Source organism: Pongo pygmaeus, chromosome 20, assembly GCF_028885625.2.
Source record: "Pongo pygmaeus isolate AG05252 chromosome 20, NHGRI_mPonPyg2-v2.0_pri, whole genome shotgun sequence".
Taxonomy (NCBI): Eukaryota; Metazoa; Chordata; class Mammalia; order Primates; family Hominidae; genus Pongo; species Pongo pygmaeus.
The window spans coordinates 13,199,899-13,218,146 of NC_072393.2; the positions used below are offsets into that span (position 1 = coordinate 13,199,899).

Consider the following 18,248-nt stretch of genomic DNA (forward strand, 5'->3'; position numbering starts at 1 on the left):
CTTGGCCTCCCAAAGTGCTGGGATTACAGGCGTGAGCCACTGCGCCCGGCCTGGCAGTCACTATTCTACCTTGTTTCTGTGAATTTGACTACTCTAGGTACCTCATATAAGTGGAATCATACGGTACTTGTCCTTTTGTAACTGGCTTATTTTTTATTTTGAGACAGAGTCTTGCTCTGTTGTCCAGGCTGAAGTGCAGTGGTACGATTATTATAACTGGCTGCAGCATCAACCTCCTGGACTCAAGTGATACTCCCACGTCAGCCTCTCAAGTAGCTGAAACTACAGGTGCTCACCTGGCTAATTGTTTTTTTTTTTTTTTTTTTTGGAGACAGGGTTTCGCTCTGTCGCCCAAGCTAGAGTGCAGTGGCGCCATCTCAGCTCACTACAAGCTCCGCCTCCTGGGTTCACGCCACTCTTCTGCCTCAGCCTCCCAAGTAGCTGGGACTACAGGCGCCCGCCACTGTGCCCGGCTAATTTTTTGTATTTTTAGTAGAGATGGGGTTTCATCATGTTAGCCAGGATGGTCTCGATCTCCTGACCTCGTGATCCTCCTGCCTCAGCCTCCCAAAGTGCTGGGATTACAGGCGTGAGCCACTGCATGCGGCCATTTTTTTTTTTTTTTTTTTTTTTTTTTGAGACAGAGTACTTGCTCTGTCGCCCAGGCTGGAGTGCAGTGCCATAATCTCGGCTCACTGCAACCTCCGCCTCCCAGGCTCAAGCAATTCTCATGCCTCAGCCACCTGAGTAGCTGGGACTACAGGTGTAAGCCACTGCACCTGGGGCTGGCTTAGTTTAGTTAGTATAATATCCTACAGTTAGTTTTTCTTTCTTTCTTTCTTTCTTTCTTTCTTTCTTTCTTTCTTTTCTTTCTTCTCTTTCTTTCTTTCTTTCTTTTCTTTCTTTTCTTCTCTCTCTCTATCTCTCTCTCTCTCTCCCTCCCTCCCTCCCTCCCTCCCTCCCTCTCTCTCTCTCTCTCTCTCTCTCTCTCTCCCTCTCTCTCTCCCTCTCTCTCTCCCTCTCTCTCTCCCTCTTCTCTCTCCCTCTTCTCTCTCCCTCTTCTCTCTCCCTCTTCTCTCTCCCTCTTCTCTCTCTCTCCTTCCTTCCTTCCTTCCTTCCTTCCTTCTTTCTTTCTTTCTTTCCTTTCTCTTTCTTTTGACAGTCTCTCTCTGTCACCCAGGCTGGAGTGCAATGGCACTATCTTGGCTCACTGCAACCCCCACCTCCCCAGTTCAAGCAATTCTTGTGCCTCAGCCTCCTGAGTAGCTGGGATTACAGGTGCCCGCCATCACACCTGGCTAATTTTTGTATTTTTAGTAGAGACAAGGTTTCACCATGTTGGCCAGTCTGGTCTCAAACTCCTGACCTCAAGTGATCTGCCCACCTCAGTCTCCCAATGTGCTGGGATTACAGGTGTGAGCCACCGTGCTCGGCATATCCTAAAGTTTCATCCATGTTGTAGCATGTGTCAGAATTTCTTTTTTTTGTAATTTTTTTTATTTTTAGTAGAGACAGGGTTTCACCGCATTAGCTAGGATGGTCTCAATCTCCTGACCTCGTGATCCGCCCGCCTCGGCCTCCCAAAGTGCTGGGATTACAGGCTTGAGCCACCGCGCCCGGCCAACGTGTCAGTATTTCTTTCCTAGCCTGGGCAATGTTGTGAAACCCTGTCTCTCCAAAAAATACAAAAATTAGCTGGCTGTGGTGGTGCATCCCTGTAGTCCCTCCTACTTGGGAGGCTGAGGTGGGAGGATCATTGAGCCTGGGCGGTAAAGGCTGCAGTGAGCTGTGAGTATGTCACTGCACTCCAGCCTGGGTGACAGAGCGAGACTGTCTCAAAAAAAATTTTTTTTTCGTTTTTAAGGCTGAATGCTATTCCATTGTATGGATGGACCCCACATTTTTTTTTTTTTCCAATTGCAGATGTCAGGCTGTGAAAGAATGGACCACATTTTAGGCCGGGCACGATGGCTCATGCCTGTAATCCCAGCACTTTGGGAGGCTGAGGTAGGCGAATCACGAGATCAGGAGTTTGAGACCAGCCTGACCAACATGGTGAAACCCTGTCTCTACTAAAAAGACAAAAATTAGCCGAGCGTGGTGGTGTGCACCTGTAATCCCAGCTACTCAAGAGGCTGAGGCAGGAGAATCGCCTGAACCCAGGAGGTGGAGATTGCAGTGAGCCAAGATAGCGCCACTGCACTCTAGCCTGGGTGACAGATTGAGACTTCGTCTCAAAAAAAAAAAAAAAAAAAAAAGCGTCCGGGCACGGTGGCTCACGCCTGTAATCCCAGCACTTTGGGAGACCGAAACAGGCAGATCACAAGGTCAGGAGATAGGGAGCATCCTGGCTAACACAGCGAAACCCTGTCTCTACTAAAAATACAAAAAATTAGCTGGGCGTGGTGGCGGGCGCCTGTAGTCCCAGCTACTCGGGAGGCTGAGACAGGAGAATGGCATGAACCCGGGAGGCGGAGCTTGCAGTGAGCCGAGATTGCGCCACTGCACTCCAGCCTGGGCAACTGAGCCAGACTCCGTCTCCAAAGGAAACAAACAAAAAAAAGAATGGACTACATTTTGTTTATCCATTTATCTGTATGTGGACATTTGGGCTGCCTCCAATTTTTGCCTATTGTGAATAATGATCTTATGAACATGGGTGTACAGCATTTCTTCTTCTTCTTCTTCTTTTTTTTTTTTTTTTTTTTTTTTTGAGATAGAATCTTACTGTGTCGTCCAGGCTGGAGTGCAGTGGCACGATCTTGGCTCACAGCAACCTCTGCTAGGTTCAAGCGATTATCTTGCCTCAGCTTCCCAAGTAACTGGGAGTATGACTGGGCACGGTAGCTCACGCCTATAACCCCAGCACTTTGGGAGGCCAAGGTGGGTGGATCACCTGAGATCAGGAGTGTGCACCACCACACCCAGCTAATTTTTTTTGTATTTTTAGTAGAGATGAGATTTCACCATGTTGGCCAGGCTGGTCTCAAACTCCTGGCCTCAAATGATCTGCCCACCTTCACCTCCCAAAGTGCTGAGGCTTTTATTCTTTTTTTCCCCCCTGAGACGGAGTCTTGCTCTGTCACCCAGGCTGGAGAGCAGTGGTGCAATCTCGAGTCACTGCAACCTCTGCCTCCCAGGTTGAAGCAATTCTCCTGCCTCAGCCTCTTGAGTAACTGGGATTACAGGCACGGGCCACCATGCCCAGATAATTTTTGTATTGTTAGTAGAGACAGGGTTTCACCATGTTGGCCAGGCTGGTCTTGAGCTCTCAACCTTGTGATCCACCCGCATTGGCCTCCTAGAGTGCTGGGATTACAGGCGTGAGCCACTGTGACCGGCCAGGTTTTTATTCCTTTTTTCTTTTGTTTTTTTTGAGATGGAGTCTCGCTCTGTTGCCCAGGCTGGAGTGCAGTGGTGCGATCTCAGCCCACTGCAAGCTTCGCCTCCCGGGTTCATGCCATTCTTCTGCCTCAGCCTCCCAAGTAGCTGGGACTACAGGCGCCCACCACCACACCTGGCTAATTGTTGTTGTTGTTGTTGTATTTTTAGTAGAGACGGGGTTTCACCGTGTTAGCCAGGATGGTCTCGATCTCCTGACCTTGTGATCCACCCACCTTGGCCTCCCAAAGTGCTGGGATTACAGGCGTGAGCCACTGTGCCCGGCCTCAGGTTTTTATTCTTAATGAAATAAAGTAGCATAGAATAAAATTACCAGATTGTTTCTAGTAATTACTATCACACTGTAGTAAGCATAAGTATTGTTTTACAAAACTTTCATTTCTGGCACATATACATGTGTGTATGTACCAGTGTTCTGGCTCCAATTGCTGCCAACAAACTTTTCCATTTTATTAAGCCCATGGATTCTGTGGATCAGGATTTTCTGTTCGGCTCAGTGGGGATAGCTTGTCCCTGCTCACTGCTATCTGCAGCCACAGCTGGGAAGATCTGAAGGTTGGGGCAACCTGAAACCTGGCAGCCAGAATCATCAGGAAACATCATTCATTCATGTCTAATGACTGATGCTGGCTGGGGCCTCAGCGGGACTGTCAGCTAGTGTATCTACACAGAGGTCTCTCTGCATGGGCCAATTTAGGCTTCCTCACAGAATGGTGGCTGAGTCTCAAGAAAACAAGATTGAAGTGCATAGCATCTTTTTTTGTTTGTTTTCTTTTTTTGAGATGGAGTCTCTGTTGTCCAGGCTGGAGTGCCTGGCCCTGAATTTTTTTTTTTTTTTTAATTAGTTAGGCATGGTGGTGCGTGCTTGTAATCCTAGCTAATTAGAGGCTGAGGAGGGAGGATCACTTGAATCTAGGAGGTCGAGGCTGCAATGAGCTATCATTGCACCACTGCATTCCAGCCTGGGCACATTTGTGTTAAAAAACAAGAGACTAGAAGAGATAAATATATAAATATTTACAAGAAAGTAACAGTGGTTATTTCTAGGAGGACAGGGAGACTTTTTCTTAAGTTTCCTGTTGAATTGACAGTACATTGCACATAGTTAAAATAATTTAAAAAATCATCTGCTAAGAGTCATGAGATTAAAGCGTTTTTTTTTGTTTGTTTGTTTTTTAAAGATTGAGTCTTGCTCTGTTGCCGAAGCTGGAGTGCAGTGGCACAATCTTGGCTCACTGCAACCTCCACCTCCCAAATTCAAGCCATCCTCCTGCCTCAGCCTCTCGAGTAGCTGAGATGGCTTCCGGCTAGTTTTTTTGTATTTTTAGTAGACACAGGGTTTCACCATGTTGGCCCTGCTGGTTTCCAACTCCTGACCTCAGGTGATCTGCCCACCTCGGCCTCCCAAAGTGCTGGGATTATAGGCGTGAGCCACCGTGCCTGGCCTGATTAAAGCAATGTTTTTTTTTTTTTTTTTGAGACGGAGTCTCACTCTGTCGCCAGGCTGGAGTGCAGTGGCATGATCTCGGCTCACTGCAACCTCTGCCTCCTGGGTTCAAGTGATTCTCCTGCCTTAGTCTCCTGAGTAGCTGGGACTACAGGCACGCACCACCATACCCAGCTAAGTTGTTGGTTTTTTTGTTTGTTTGTTTTTTTTGAGACGGAGTCTTGCTCTGTCGCTCAGGCTGGAGTGCGGTGGTGGGATCTCGGCTCACTGCAAGCTCCACCTCCCGGGTTCACCCCATTCTCCTGCCTCAGCCTCCCGAGTAGCTGGGACTACAGGTGCCCACCACAACACCTGGCTAATTTTAAAAATATTTTTAGTACAGATGGGGTTTCACTGTGTTAGCCAGGATGGTCTCGATCTCCTGACCTCGTGATTCATCTGCCTTGGCTTCCCAAAGTGCTGGGATTACAGGTGTGAGCCATCGCGACCGGCCAATTTTTGTATTTTTAGTAGAGACGGGGTTTCACCATGTTGGCCAGGATGGTCTCGATCTCTTGACCTCGCGATCTGCCTGCCTTGGTTTCCCAAAATGCTGGGATTACAGGTGTAAGCCACCGTGCCTGGCCACAATTTTTATAGTCTAGAGTGAGGCTCCCTCATACCATCTCCCTCCTCAGCAGGAAAACCTGGCTGCTTTTTGCAACATGCAAATACAAGTAAACAATAGCTGTAAATTATTATTTTCTCTTTCCCCAAAAGGTTAGAATGATAGCCTATTCTGAACTTTTTCCTTTTTAGTTAATTTTTGGGGGGATATCTTTCCATGCTGAAACTTAAAGAGCTTCTGCATTCTTGTATAGCTGGCATAGTATTACAGGGTGTGCCTGGTACGTTTGGGAAAATGGAATGAGCAAGTGTGGCTGGAGGGAGAAAAGGGGGGCTTGTGGGGAGACGAGGGTTGGCAGGTGATGGGGGCACATCCTCGTGGGCCTCCTCCTGAGGCTTTTTTCTGAGGGAGATGAGAGCCATGGAGGGTTCTCATCAGAGGGACCAATCTTGACTCAGGTGCTCCCAGACGCCCTCTGGCCGCTGTGGGGGGAATAGACTGTGGGGGGGCTGGTGGCCAGGGCGGGAACTGGGAGACCTGGAAGGAAGCGACTGCACTGATCCAGGTAGGATAAGGGGGAACTTGTCCCCACTGTCCAGGGGAACAAGGAGTGGATGAGAAGCGGGCGGATTCTGGGTAGATTCTGGAGCTGACTGGAGTTACTGTCATATAAGATTGGGGGCGGGGATGGGTGTTAGAGAAAGAGATCGGTCAAAGGTGCTCTCCAAAGTTTGGAGCCTTAGCACCTGGCAGGACAGAGCTGCCTTTAACTGGGTCTAGAGGACAGCAGAAGGGCAGGTTGGGGGACAGTCAGGAGCTAGGATGTAGCAGAGCTGGGTGGGAAGCACGCCCGCCCCTCCAGGCTTGGCGTCTGGGAGGCGGGTGTACTGGGCGCGGCCGCCGCGCAGTCCCGGGAGCCGCCGCCAGAGGGCGAGCACGCCGCATCGCACTCGCAGCTCCGTGGAGGGGAGGGCGCGGGAAAGGCTGGCCTGGTCTCTTCCCACGGCCCCCGCGGCCTCCAAGCTCCTCACCTGGGTGCGAGATAGAGGTGCCAGGATCCAGCCAGGACCCCCCAGACACCTCCGGGGCCCCAAAGCCTGGGATACAACTCTCACCCTCTTTATCTGCTTCTAACACTCCCAACCTCCACCCCCACACCAAGCTGTTCCCACCGCCTCCAGCGCCATCTCAGGTGTCTGTAAAAATGCCACCTACTCGGGGAGGCCTTCCCTGACCACCCTGGAGACAGAAGCCCCCGCCCTGACGCCTCTAAGGAACATCAATTTTAGCAGCTTCTTAATCAAGACTCTGAAATGATCTTTATTATTATTATTATTAATATTTTTGAGAAGGTCTCACTCTGTCACTCAGGCTGGAGTGCAGTGGTGCGATCTGGCTCACTGCAACCTTCCCCTCCCGAGTTCAAGCAATTCTTGTGCCTCAGTCTCCAGAGGTAGCTGGGGTTACAGGCTCATGACACGACACCCGGCTAATTTTTTTTTTTTTTTTTTTTTTTTTTTTTGAGATGCAGTTTTACTCTTGTCCAGGCTGGAGTTCAATGGTGTGATCTCGGCTCATCGCAACCTCCGCCTCCCGGGTTCAAGCGATTCTCCTGCCTCAGCCTCCCGAGTAGCTGGGATTACAGGCATGCATCACCACGCCTGGCTAATTTTGTATTTTTAGTACAGACGGGGTTTCTCCATGTTGGTCAGACTGGTCTTGAACTCCCGACCTCAGGTGATCCACCCGCCTCAGCCTCCCAAAGTGCTGGGATTACAGGTGCGAGCCACCGCGCCCGGCCTTGCCTGGCTAATTTTTGTATTTTTTAGTAGAGATGGGGTTTCGCCATATTGTCCAGGCTGGTCTTGAACTCCTGGCCTCAAGTTATCTGCCCTCCTCGGCCTCCCAAAGTGCTCGGATTACAAGCATGAGCCACTGCGTGCGGCCCCTTAATTATCTTTTATTGTCTGTTGTCTGCCAGTGTAAAATCCATGGCAGTGAGGACCCATTTTCTGTCTTGTCCTCCTGTATCACCAGGGCTCAGGATTAAGTCTGGCCTATACTAAGTGTTAAAGAAAAAAAAAAACAAAAAACAGCTGGGCAAGGTAGCATGTGCCTTTAATCTCAGCACTTTGGGAGGCTGAGGCAGGAGGATCACTTGAAGCCAGCAGTTTGAGACAAACCTGGTAACACAGTAAGACCCCGTCTCTGTGAAAATTTAAAAATCAGCCAGGGATGGTGTTGTGTACCTGTAGTCTCAGCTATTTGGTCGGTTTGAAGCAGGAGGATTCCTTGAGTCTGGGAGGTTGAGGCTGCAGTGAGCTGCGATTGTGGGACTGCATGCCAACCTGGGTGACGGAACAAGACCCTGTAAAAAAAAAAAAAAAAAAAAGCCAGGTGCGGTGGCTTACACCTGTAACTCCAGCACTTTGGGAGGCCAAGACGGGCAGATTGCCTGACCTCAGGAGTTCAAGACTACCCTGGGCAACATGGGGAAACCCCATTTCTACTAAAATACAAAAAAAAAAAAAAAAAAAAATTAGCCAGGCATGGTGGCAGGGGCCTGTAGTCCCAACTACTCAGGAGGCTGAGGCAGGAGAATTGCTTGAACCCAGAAGCCGGAGGTTGCAGTAAGCTGAGATCACACCACTGCACTCCAGCCTGGGGATGACAGAGGGAGACTGTCTCAAAAAAAAAAAAAGAAAAAGAAAAAGAGAAAAACAAATCAGGCAAGATAGCCTCCTGTGCCTGTATTCCCAGCATTTTCAGACCTGCTCTGCAAGACCAGCCTGGGCAACATAGTGAGACCCTGTGTCAAATAAAGAAATAATAAAATAAAAAGAACTGGCAGGGCGTGGTGGCTCATGCCTGTAATCCCAGCACTTTGGGAGGCTGAGGTGGGCGGATGACTTGAGGTCAGGAGTTCGAGACCAGCCTGGCCAACATAGTCTCTACTACAAATACAAACATTAGCTGGGCATAGTTGTTCATATCTGTAATCCCAGCTACTTGGGGGGTTGAGGCAGGAGAATCACTTGACCCCAGGAGGCGGAGTTTGCAGTGAGACGAGACAGAGTGAGACTCTGTCTAAAAAAAAAAAAAAAAAAAAAAACAAAAAACCCCAGCAACAATAATGTTACTCAGAGCTGATTCATGGTGTTACTGTGTAGGAACCTCTGTTTTAAGCTCCTTACATAAATTACCTCCTTGAGTCCTCAGAATAACCCAATGAGATAGGGACTGTTTTATCTTCATATTACAGAAGAAGAAGGTAGGGACCAGGATGGTTAAGGGATTTGCTCAAGGTTGCACAGCCAGGAAATTGCAATGCCTGGGCTGAACTGGAGAAACCTGGCTGCAAGGTATGCTATTTTTTTTTTTTTTTTGAGACGGAGTCTCACTCTGTTGCCCAGTCTGGAGTGCAGTGGCGCGATCTCGGCTCACTACACCTCCGCCTCCCGGGTTCAAGCTATTCTCCTGCCTCAGCCTCCCGAGTAGCTGGGATTACAGGCATGTGACATCACGCTTGGCTACTTTTCATATTTTTAGTAGAGACGGGGTTTCACTTACGTTGGCCAGGCTGGTCTCGAACTCCTGACCTCAGGTGATCTGCCCGCCTGAGCCTCCCAAAGTGCTAGGATTACAGCTGTGAGCCACCGCGCTTGGCCATAATTTTTGTATTTTTATTTTATTTATTTTTTAATTTTTTTTGAGACAGAGTCTCACTCTTGTTGTCCGGGCTGGAGTGCAGTGGCGCGATCTCGGCTCACTGCAAGCTCCGCCTTCTGGGTTCAAGCGATTCTCCTGCCTCAGCCTCCTGAGTAGCTGGGATTACAGGTGCCCACCACCACGTCCAGCTAATTTTTTTTGTATTTTTAGTAGAGACGGGGTTTCACCATGTTGGTCAGGCTGGTCTCAAACTCCTGACCTCATGATCTGCCCGCTTCGGCCTCCCAAAGTGCTGGGATTACAGGCGTGAGCCACTGCAACTGGTGAATTTTTGTATTTTTTTTTTTTTTGAGACGGAGTCTCGCTCTGTCGCCCAGGTTGGAGTGCAGTGGCGTGATCTCCGCTCACTGCAAGCTCCGCCTTCTGGGTTCAGGCCATTCTCCTGCCTCAGCCTCCCGAGTAGCTGGGACTACAGGCGCCCGCTACCACGCCCGGCTAATTTTTTGTATGTTTAGTAGAGACGGAGTTTCACCATGTTAGCCAGGATGGTCTCGATCTCTGGACCTCGTGATCTGCCCACCTCGGCCTCCCAAAGTGCTGGGATTACAGGCGTGAGCCACCGCACCCGGCCAATTTTTGTATTTTTAAAGTAGAGACGAGGTCTCACCATGTTGACCAGGCTGGTCTTGAATTCCTGACGTCAGGTGATCCTCCTGTCTCGGCCTCCCAAAGTGCTGGGATTACAGGTGTGAGCCACTGAGCCTGGCCCAAAGTGTGCTTTTGCTAATTGGAGAATCGGGGTCCCAGGACTGGAAATGCAGCTGCCTAGGGTCTTCAGACATTGTGTGTCTCGGCCCCTGGCCCCAAACCTGTCTTTCCTGGTCCCCACAGCTCGCACACAGCAGGACCAGCCCCCATGTCTCTCAGCAAGTTGGGAGGAGGTGTGGGAACCCAGCTGGTCTGAATTTACTCTCCTCCCCCGCTGTGGGTCTACAGAAATGCCTCCCAGGCTATCCAGGAGGGGCCGAGAGATTTAAAGCAGGTTCAGAGGGCTCAGATGCCACTCACCAGACAGCAGGGTCGACTGCTAGTGACCTTGAGCCCAGTCCTGGACAGACAGACGGACAGACAGACGCACGAACAAGCAGATGCTCCTTGGCCGGCTATCCACTCTTCTGTGCCTGCTTAGCAGGGCCCTGCCTACAGGCTTAGGGAGGCCTGAACCCCAGTCTCACCGGCCTCAGTCCTGGGCTGCAGCCAATCAGACCTGGGCTCTGGGCCCAGGGGCCCCACCCCTACTGGTGCCAGCTCCTGCCCTTGGGAGCTGGAAGGCCTTCTTGGGCCTGCAGAAAGCCAGGCAGCTGGGGATGGGCAGGCTGCAGGGTGGGCAAGACGAGGTGGCTGCTGTGACTCTGCCGCTGAACCCTCAGGAAGTGATCCAGGGGATGTGTAAGGCTGTGCCCTTCTTTCAGGTGAGTGGGTGTGGGGAGGAGAGGGCTGGGTCTCACCATTGGCAGAAGGCACAGGCTGTGGCCCAAGAAAGATTTGGATTCACGTCCTGTATCCTCCACCTGAATGTCTCCGTGCCTCAGTTTCCTCCCTTGTAAAATGCGACCCAAGCCTCCTCTGTCCTGGTCTCCTTGATTCCACTATCATGCCCCTCTCCACCCCCAAGTCTATTTTTCCACTCAGCAGCCAGAGGGCGCCTGTGAACACCAGAGTCAGAGCTGGTTCCTCCTCCCCCAGAAGCCTGCATGGCTCCCACTTTACTCAGAACAAAAGCCCAAGTCCTCCTCACAGCCCACAAATTTCTGTACTCTCTGATCCTGTTACCTCCCTGATTTCACCTCCTCCCACTCTCCCCCCTCACTTACTTTGCTTCTACACATCGGCCTCCTTTTCCTCAGACACCAACTTTCTTTCTGTTTTTTTACACATGGGAGTCTCGCTATGTTGCCCAAGCTAGTCTTGAGCTTCTGGCCTCAAGCAATCCTCCCACCTCAGCCTCCTGAGTTCTAGGTGTGAGCCCCTGTCTCTTGCTTGATATACCAACTTTCTTTCTTTCTTTCTTTTTTTGAGACAGAGTCTCACTCTGTCACCCAGACTAGAGGGCAGCAGTACAATCTCGGCTCACTGCAACCTCCACTTCCTGGGCTCAAGCGATTCTCGTGCCTCAGCCTCCCAAGTAATTGAGATTACAGATGTGCACTACCATGTCCGGCTAATTTTTGTACTTTTTGTAGAGACGTGGTTTGGCCATGTTGGCCAGGCTGGTCTGGAACTCCTGACCTCAGGTGATCCGCCTGCCTCGGCCCCCCAAGTGCTGGGATTACAGGCGTGAGCCACCGTGCCAGGCCAATGAGAAGTCTCTTATAGGAAGGTGGCTCAGGATTTAAGCAGAGAAGGACCAGGATTTGGGGGAGAGATGATAGATCCACTTGGAGGGGATCATAGGAGGAACTAACATGCATTGAGCACCTACTTTGTGCCAGGCAGTGGGCTAAGGGCTTTCTGTTGGATGCTTCTGGGCTCCTGTGATACTGCTGTCCCTTACCCCTAGGGTGCTAGTTGGCTTCCTACTGGTACCATCATCAGGCCATCTTATCATCATATCCTGCTTGGCTTTTCTTTTCTTTTCTTATTATTTATTTTATTTTATTTTATTTTTGAGACGGAGTCTTGCTCTGCCGCCCAGGCTGCAGTGCAATGGCGCGATCTCAGCTCATTGCAACCTCCGCCTCCGGGGTTCAAGTGATTCTCCTGCCTCAGCCTCCCGAGTAGCTGGTTTTACAAGCACACGCCATCATGCCCAGCTAATTTTTGTATTTTTAGTAGAGACGGACTTTCACCATGTTGGTCAGGCTGGTCTCAAACTACTGACCTCATGATCCACCTGCCTCGGCCTCCCCAAGTGCTGAGATTACAGGCATGAGCCACTGCACCCGGCCTTCTTTACTTTTCTTTTCATGTTTTTGTTTTTTGAGACAGAGTCTCACTCTGTTGCCTAGGCTGGAGTACAGTGGCGCAATCTCGGCTCACTGCACCTCCATCTCCTGGGTTCAAGCAATTCTCCTGCCTCAGCCTCCCGAGTAGCTGGGACCACGGGTGCCTGCCACCATGCTCGGCTAATTTCTGTATTTTTAGTAGAGGCGGGGGTTTCACCATGTTGGCCAGGATGGTCTTGAATTCCTGACCTCAAATGATCCACCCACCTCAGCCTCCCAAAGTGCCAGGATTACAGGCGTGAGCCACCACACCGGCCTTTTCATGTTTTTTGTTAAAGACAGGGTCTTACTCTGTCACCCAGGCTGGAGTACAGTGGTGCGATCATAGCTCACTGCAGACTTGAACTCCTAGGATCAAGCAATCCTCCAGCCTCAGCCTTCTGAGTAGCTAGGCCTACAGATGCACAACATTAGCCCAGCTAATTTTTTTTTGAGACGGAGTCTCACTCTGTCACCCAGGCTGGAGTGCAGTGGGGCCATCTCAGCTCACTGCAAACTCCGCCTCCTGGGTTCACGCCATTCTCCTGCCTCAGCCTCCCGAGTATCTGGGACCACAGGCGCCCACCACCATGCCTGGCTAATTTTTTTGTATTTTTAGTAGAGACGGGGTTTCATCATGTTAGCCAGGATGGTCTCGATCTCCTGACTTCGTGATCTGCCCGCGTCGGCCTCCCAAAGTGCTGGGATTATAGGCGTGAGCCACCGTGCCTGGCTAGCTCAGCTAATTTTTTTTTTTTAATTTCTTTGTAGAGACAGGGTCTTACTATATTGCCCAGGCTGGTCTCAAGCCACCACATCCCGCCCTTGGCTTTTAACTCCCAGGTAACAAATTCCCTGAATTAGTCCTCTTTGTTGAAAGGCCTAAAGTGATTTCTTCTTTTTCTCATTTAATTAATTAATTTGTTTATTTATTTTGGAGACAGAGTCTCGCTCTGTTACCCAGGCTAGAGTGCAATCATGATCTCGGCTCGCTGCAACCTCCGCCTCCCAGGTTCAAGCAATTCTTCCGCCTCAGCCTCCCACGTAACTGGGATTACAGGTGTACGCGCCCATGCCCGGCTAAGTTTTGTATTTTCAGTAGAGACAGGGTTTTGCCATATTGGCCAAGCTGGTCTCAAACTCCTGGCCTGAAGTGATCCGCCCACCTCAGCCTCCCAAAATGCTGGGATTACAGGCTTGAGCCACCACGCCTGGCTGTCTTTGTTGAATTTCTTTTTTTTTTTTTGAGATGGAGTCTCGCTCTGTCCCCAGGCTGGAGTGCAGTGGCGTGATCTTGGCTCACTAAAAGCTCCGCCTCCTGGGTTCACACCATTCTCCTGCCTCAGCCTCCTGAGTAGCTGGGACTACAGGCGCCCACCACCACACCCAGCTCATTTTTTGTATTTTTAGTAGAGACAGGGTTTCACCGTGTTAGCCAGGATGGTCTTGATCTGCTGACCTCGTGATCTGCCCGCCTTGGCCTCCCAAAGTGCTGTATTACAGGCGTGAGCCACCGCGCCCGGCCCTTGTTGAATTTCAATGATTTTACAGGTGAGGAAACAAAAGCTCAGAGAGGCCAAGTAATTTGCCCCATGTCTCAGCCAAGAGACGGCAGAGTCAGGATTTGAACCCAGGCAGCCTGGCTGCAGCATCCATGCCTGTCAAGGTGGGGTGGAAGTGGACAGGTGATTATCCTTGCCACTCTGGCCCCAAACTCCGCCACCCTGATCGTCTCCATGCCTCCGGCCCCAGGTGTTCTCCCGGCCCGGCTGCTCAGCCATACGCCTCCGAAATCATCTGTGCTTTGGTCGTTGCTCCTCTCTCTACATCCCTGGCTCGGACCCCACCCCACTAATCCTGTGCAACAGCTGTATGCCTGCTCGCAAGCGTTGGGCACCCGTGGTCCTGTGGTGTCTCACTGGCAGCTCAGCCTCCCGTCGACGGGTGAAGATATCCACCATGCTGATCGAGGGGTGTCATTGCAGCCCGAAAGCATGAACTGAGCATCGTGGATGGGTGCACGGAGACACGCACCTTGGAGAGATGAGGGGAGATGGACCAAGAAAGACGTGGACCTGGATGATGTACTCTGGGTCAAGAGACCAGGGATGCACAGTTAGGCAGACAGGTCCCCAGAGTCCTCACCCTGCTCCCCAGACACTAGACACAGTGCCCGTCCTGGAGTTGCACCACTGATAGTCACAGCACACAATGATTGACAATTCACTTTTTTTTTTTTTTTTTGAGACCGAGTCTTGCTCTGTCACCCAGGCTGGAGTGCAGTGGCGCGATCTCAGCTAACTGCAAGCTCTGCCTCCCGGGTTTATGCCATTCTCCTACCTCAGCCTCCCGAGTAGCTGGGACTACAGGCACCCACCACCACGCCCGGCTAATTTTTTGCATTTTTAGTAGAGATAGGGTTTCACCACGTTAGCCAGGATGGTCTCGATCTCCTGACCTCATGATCTGCCTGCCTTGGCCTTTTTTTTTTTTTTTAAGGACAGAGTCTCTCTCTGTCACCCAGGCTGGAGTGCAATGGCGCGATCTTGGCTCACTGTAACCTCCACTTCCCAGGCTCAAGCAATTCTCCTGCCTCAGCCTCCCGAGTAGCTGGGACTACAGGCTCCCGCCACCATGCCCAGTTAATTTTTTGTATTTTTAGTAGAGACAGGGTTTCACCATATTGGCCTGGCTGGTCTCAAACTCCCGGCCTCAGGTGATCTGCCCACCTCGGCCTCCCAAAGTGCTGGGACCAAATCCACTGTTAATCATTAGGCTGAACTGTCTCTTATAGAATGAGGTCAAAGACACTCCCAGTTGCAGGGATGGTAGATGGCCCCACCCAGACCGAGAGACACAGCGATGACCTCGGCCTAGGGACACCAAAAAAGAAAAAAAAAAACCCAAACCAAAAATGCAAACCAAAGCAGGCAGGCAGACAGCTGCTGGGGGAAATCCTGGGGTCCTTGAGACAGAGGCAGGACCCTCGTGTTCCCAGCTGCCTCTTGCCTTGATAGTGGTTGCTGTGTCCCTCTCAGACCCCCCACCTGAGTCTCCACAGAGCCCCACGCCTGGCGTGGCATTCCACAGAAACCATAAAGGTTGGCTGAATCCAGCTGTCTATATGTGCATCTGTTCGTTCCTCCAACTGGGGTTCCCTGGGAATGGGTGGCCCCATGACAGGGTGTGGGCATCTGAGTGCTCCCTCCCCAGCTGGGGCTCAGGGTCTTCAGCGGGCGAGGGCGGCCTGGCTTTGGGCGGCTGGAACCAGGGCCCTGGCAGATGGGCCTGTCTGGCACAGACGCAGGGACATGTGGCGTTGTCAGTGTTGCCTCCAAATGCCCCCCGGAGCGTGGGGCGGGGAGCCGGCCGGGCCCTTCTCAGCCCTCTTCCTGCCTCAGGAAGGAAGGCCTCAGGTGAGGGGAGCAGGAGGGGACCCGAGGAAACAGATGGGCCAGCGGGGCGTGGGAGCCTGAGACCCCTGACCTCGCAGGCCTCCCAGAGAGATGGGAACGGGCCAGGCAGGCAGCTCCCAAGGCCCCTTGCTCGAAGGGCCCTGGAGGGGAGGGTCATGAAGGGCTCTGGGGGGGCTGCCCCATCCCTGTTCCCTCCAGAGTTCTGTGCCAAACCCCAGGCAGTGTCCGAGTGGGCAGCTCAGCCCTGGCACCATGGGCAAGCCCCCCTCCGGTGGGCATGAGGCGTTTGCCTTCCCTCCCTCTGCTGTGCCTACCTCCTGCCAGCCAGGGTAGCCAGCTGGGAACCTTGGTGCCAGGGGGGCCCCCAGAGTCCCTGCCCCCTCCCGGGCAGTGCCAGCCGGCCCCCACCCCACCCCCCAGGCCCAGTAATGGGTGGGTAATGAGTGCTGGGGGAGCGGGGGAGGGGCAGGGGATGCAGGTGCCACAGGCGCTGGCACGGGGGCCGCTAATCAGGTTTGCCAACGCCATCTGTCACCGCACGAGCATCTGGGGCTCAAGGTGACCTTGTCACCCTCAGTTACAATTATGAGTTTGGCATCTGTATTAAAGCCCGCCAGCCGGCCAGGCAGGGGAGGGCTGGGGTGGGCATGGGGTTGTGCGGTGAGCCCCATCCCTGGGGTCCCCTTCCCAGGGGCTGCGTGGCTGCCAAGGCGTAGAGCTTCTTAGGGGACTATGTCTGTGTGTGTCTGTGTACGTGCACACCCATCCCAGTCTCCACAATTCTTCAAGTGTGTCCGGGTGCAGGGCTGGAAATCGTAGGTTTGTGTGCGTCTCCATGGTGACTGTGTGTCTAGGAGTTTGGTGGGATGGCTGGGGGCGGAGCTCTGAGATTTTGTGGGTGCACAGATGTTCATGCATCTGCATGCTGGGACAAGAACGTACGGAGGAAGGTGTGTCTTTGGATGATGGTGTGTCTTTGTTTTTCTTTTATTAGTAGGATTAATTATTATTATTTGAGTCAGGATCTCGCCCTGTCACCCAGGCTGGAGTGCAGTGGAGTGATCATGACCCGATCCCTGCAGCCTCAGACTCCTGGGCTCAAGTGATCCTCCCTCCTCAGCCTCCTGAGTAGCTGGGGCTACAGGCTCATGCCACCACGCCCAGCTAATTTTGTTTATTTTTTTGTAGAGACAGGGTCTCACTATGTTGCCCAGGTTGGTCTCGAACTCCTGGGCTCAAGCCATCCTTCTAGTTTGGCCTCCCAAAGTGCTGGGATTATAGGCGTGAGCCACCACACCCAACCTGATGGGTTTTTTGTGTGTGTGTGTGTGTGTGTGTGTGTGTGTGTGTAAAGGCACAGGGCTAGGTTGGGAGGGGGTATCAGCTTTGGGAGAGGCCATGTGTGGTACTGCTGAGCTCCTCAGCTATCCCTTTGTTTCTGTCTTCGCCAACTCCTGCTACATGGCTGTGATCTGGAGGGCTCTGAGGATGGCTTAAGAATCTGGATTTTGGCTGGGTGAGGAGTCTCACGCCTGTAATCCCAGCACTTTGGGAGGCCAAGGCGGGTGGATTCATTGAGCTCACAAGTTCACGACCAGCCTGGCCAAAATGGCCAAACTATGTCTCCATAAAAATATATAAAAAATTAGCTGGGCGTCGGGCACAGTGACTCATGCCTGTAATCTCAGTACTTCGGGAGGCTGAGGCGGGTGGATGACCTGAGGTCAGGTGTTCAAGACCAGCCTGGCCAACATGGCGAAACCCTGTCTCTACTAAAAATACAAAAATTAGCCAGGCGTGGTGGCGCGTGCCTGTAATCCCAGCTACTTGGGAGGCCAAGACAGGAGAATTGCTTGAGCCCAGGAGGCGGAGGTTGCAGTGAGCCAAGATGGCAACACTGCACTCCAGGCTGGGCGTCAAAGCAAGACTCCATCTCAAAAGAAAAAAAAAATTAGCTGGGCATGGTGATGTGTACCTGGAACCCCAGCTACTCAGGAGGCTGAGGTGGGAGAATGGCTTGAGCCTGGGGGGCAGAGGTTGCAGTGAGCCAATTGCGCCACTGCATTCCAGCCTGGGTGATAGAGCCAGACCTTGTCTCAAAAAAAAAAACAAAAAAACAAAAACTCTCAATTTTGTAAAGTAGCCTTTGGATTCTAAATTCTTGGAGCTAGATTCTGGGTCTGGTGGATTCTAGTTTTGAGTAATAGGATCTAGATTTTTGGAATCTGAATCCTGGAGTATGGTTTCAGTGGCACCATCATAGTTCACTGCAACCTCAGACATGTGCCACTACACCCAGCTAATTTTTAAGTTTTTTGTAGAGATAAAGTCTTGCTATGTTGCCTATGGTGTCCCAAACTCCTGGCATCAAGTGATCCTCACACCTTGGCCTCCCAAAATGCTGAGATTATAACTGTGAGCCACCGCGCCTGGCTGAGTTCGTGGATCTGGACTGTAGATCTTGGTATGATTGAAATCTTTTTTTTTTTTGAGATGGAGTCTCACTCTGTTGCCCAGGCTGGAGGGCAGTGGCACGATCTCAGCTCACTGCAAGCTCCGCCTCCCAGGTTCAAGTGATTCTCCTGCTTCAGCCTCCTGAGTAGCTGGGATTACAGGCACCCACCACCACACCCAGCTAATTTTTATATTTTTAGTAGAGACAGGGTTTCGCCATGTTGGTCAGGCTGGTCTCGAACTCCTGACCTCAAGTGATCTGCCCGCCT

At 51.7% G+C, this 18,248-nt stretch overlaps 1 protein-coding gene across 1 annotated transcript; it reads left to right on the forward strand.

Moving 5' to 3' along the window:
* Nucleotides 1–10,051: 10,051 nt before the first annotated feature.
* DAND5 (DAN domain BMP antagonist family member 5) lies at nucleotides 10,052–15,230 on the forward strand. The gene is made up of 2 exons (XM_054464208.2): nucleotides 10,052–10,597; nucleotides 13,862–15,230. The coding sequence occupies exons 1-2, from the start codon at nucleotides 10,274–10,276 to the stop codon at nucleotides 14,105–14,107; spliced, it is 570 nt and encodes a 189-aa protein (XP_054320183.2). The 5' UTR covers nucleotides 10,052–10,273; the 3' UTR covers nucleotides 14,108–15,230.
* Nucleotides 15,231–18,248: the final 3,018 nt, after the last annotated feature.

Coding starts and splice junctions, on each gene's coding strand:
- DAND5 (XM_054464208.2), top strand. CDS start 10,274: ATGCTCCTTGGCCGGCTATCCACTCTTCTGTGCCTGCTTAGCAGGGCC. Junction 10,598..13,861: donor AGGCTGTGCCCTTCTTTCAG/GTGAGTGGGTGT, acceptor CTCCGGCCCCAG/GTGTTCTCCCGGCCCGGCTG.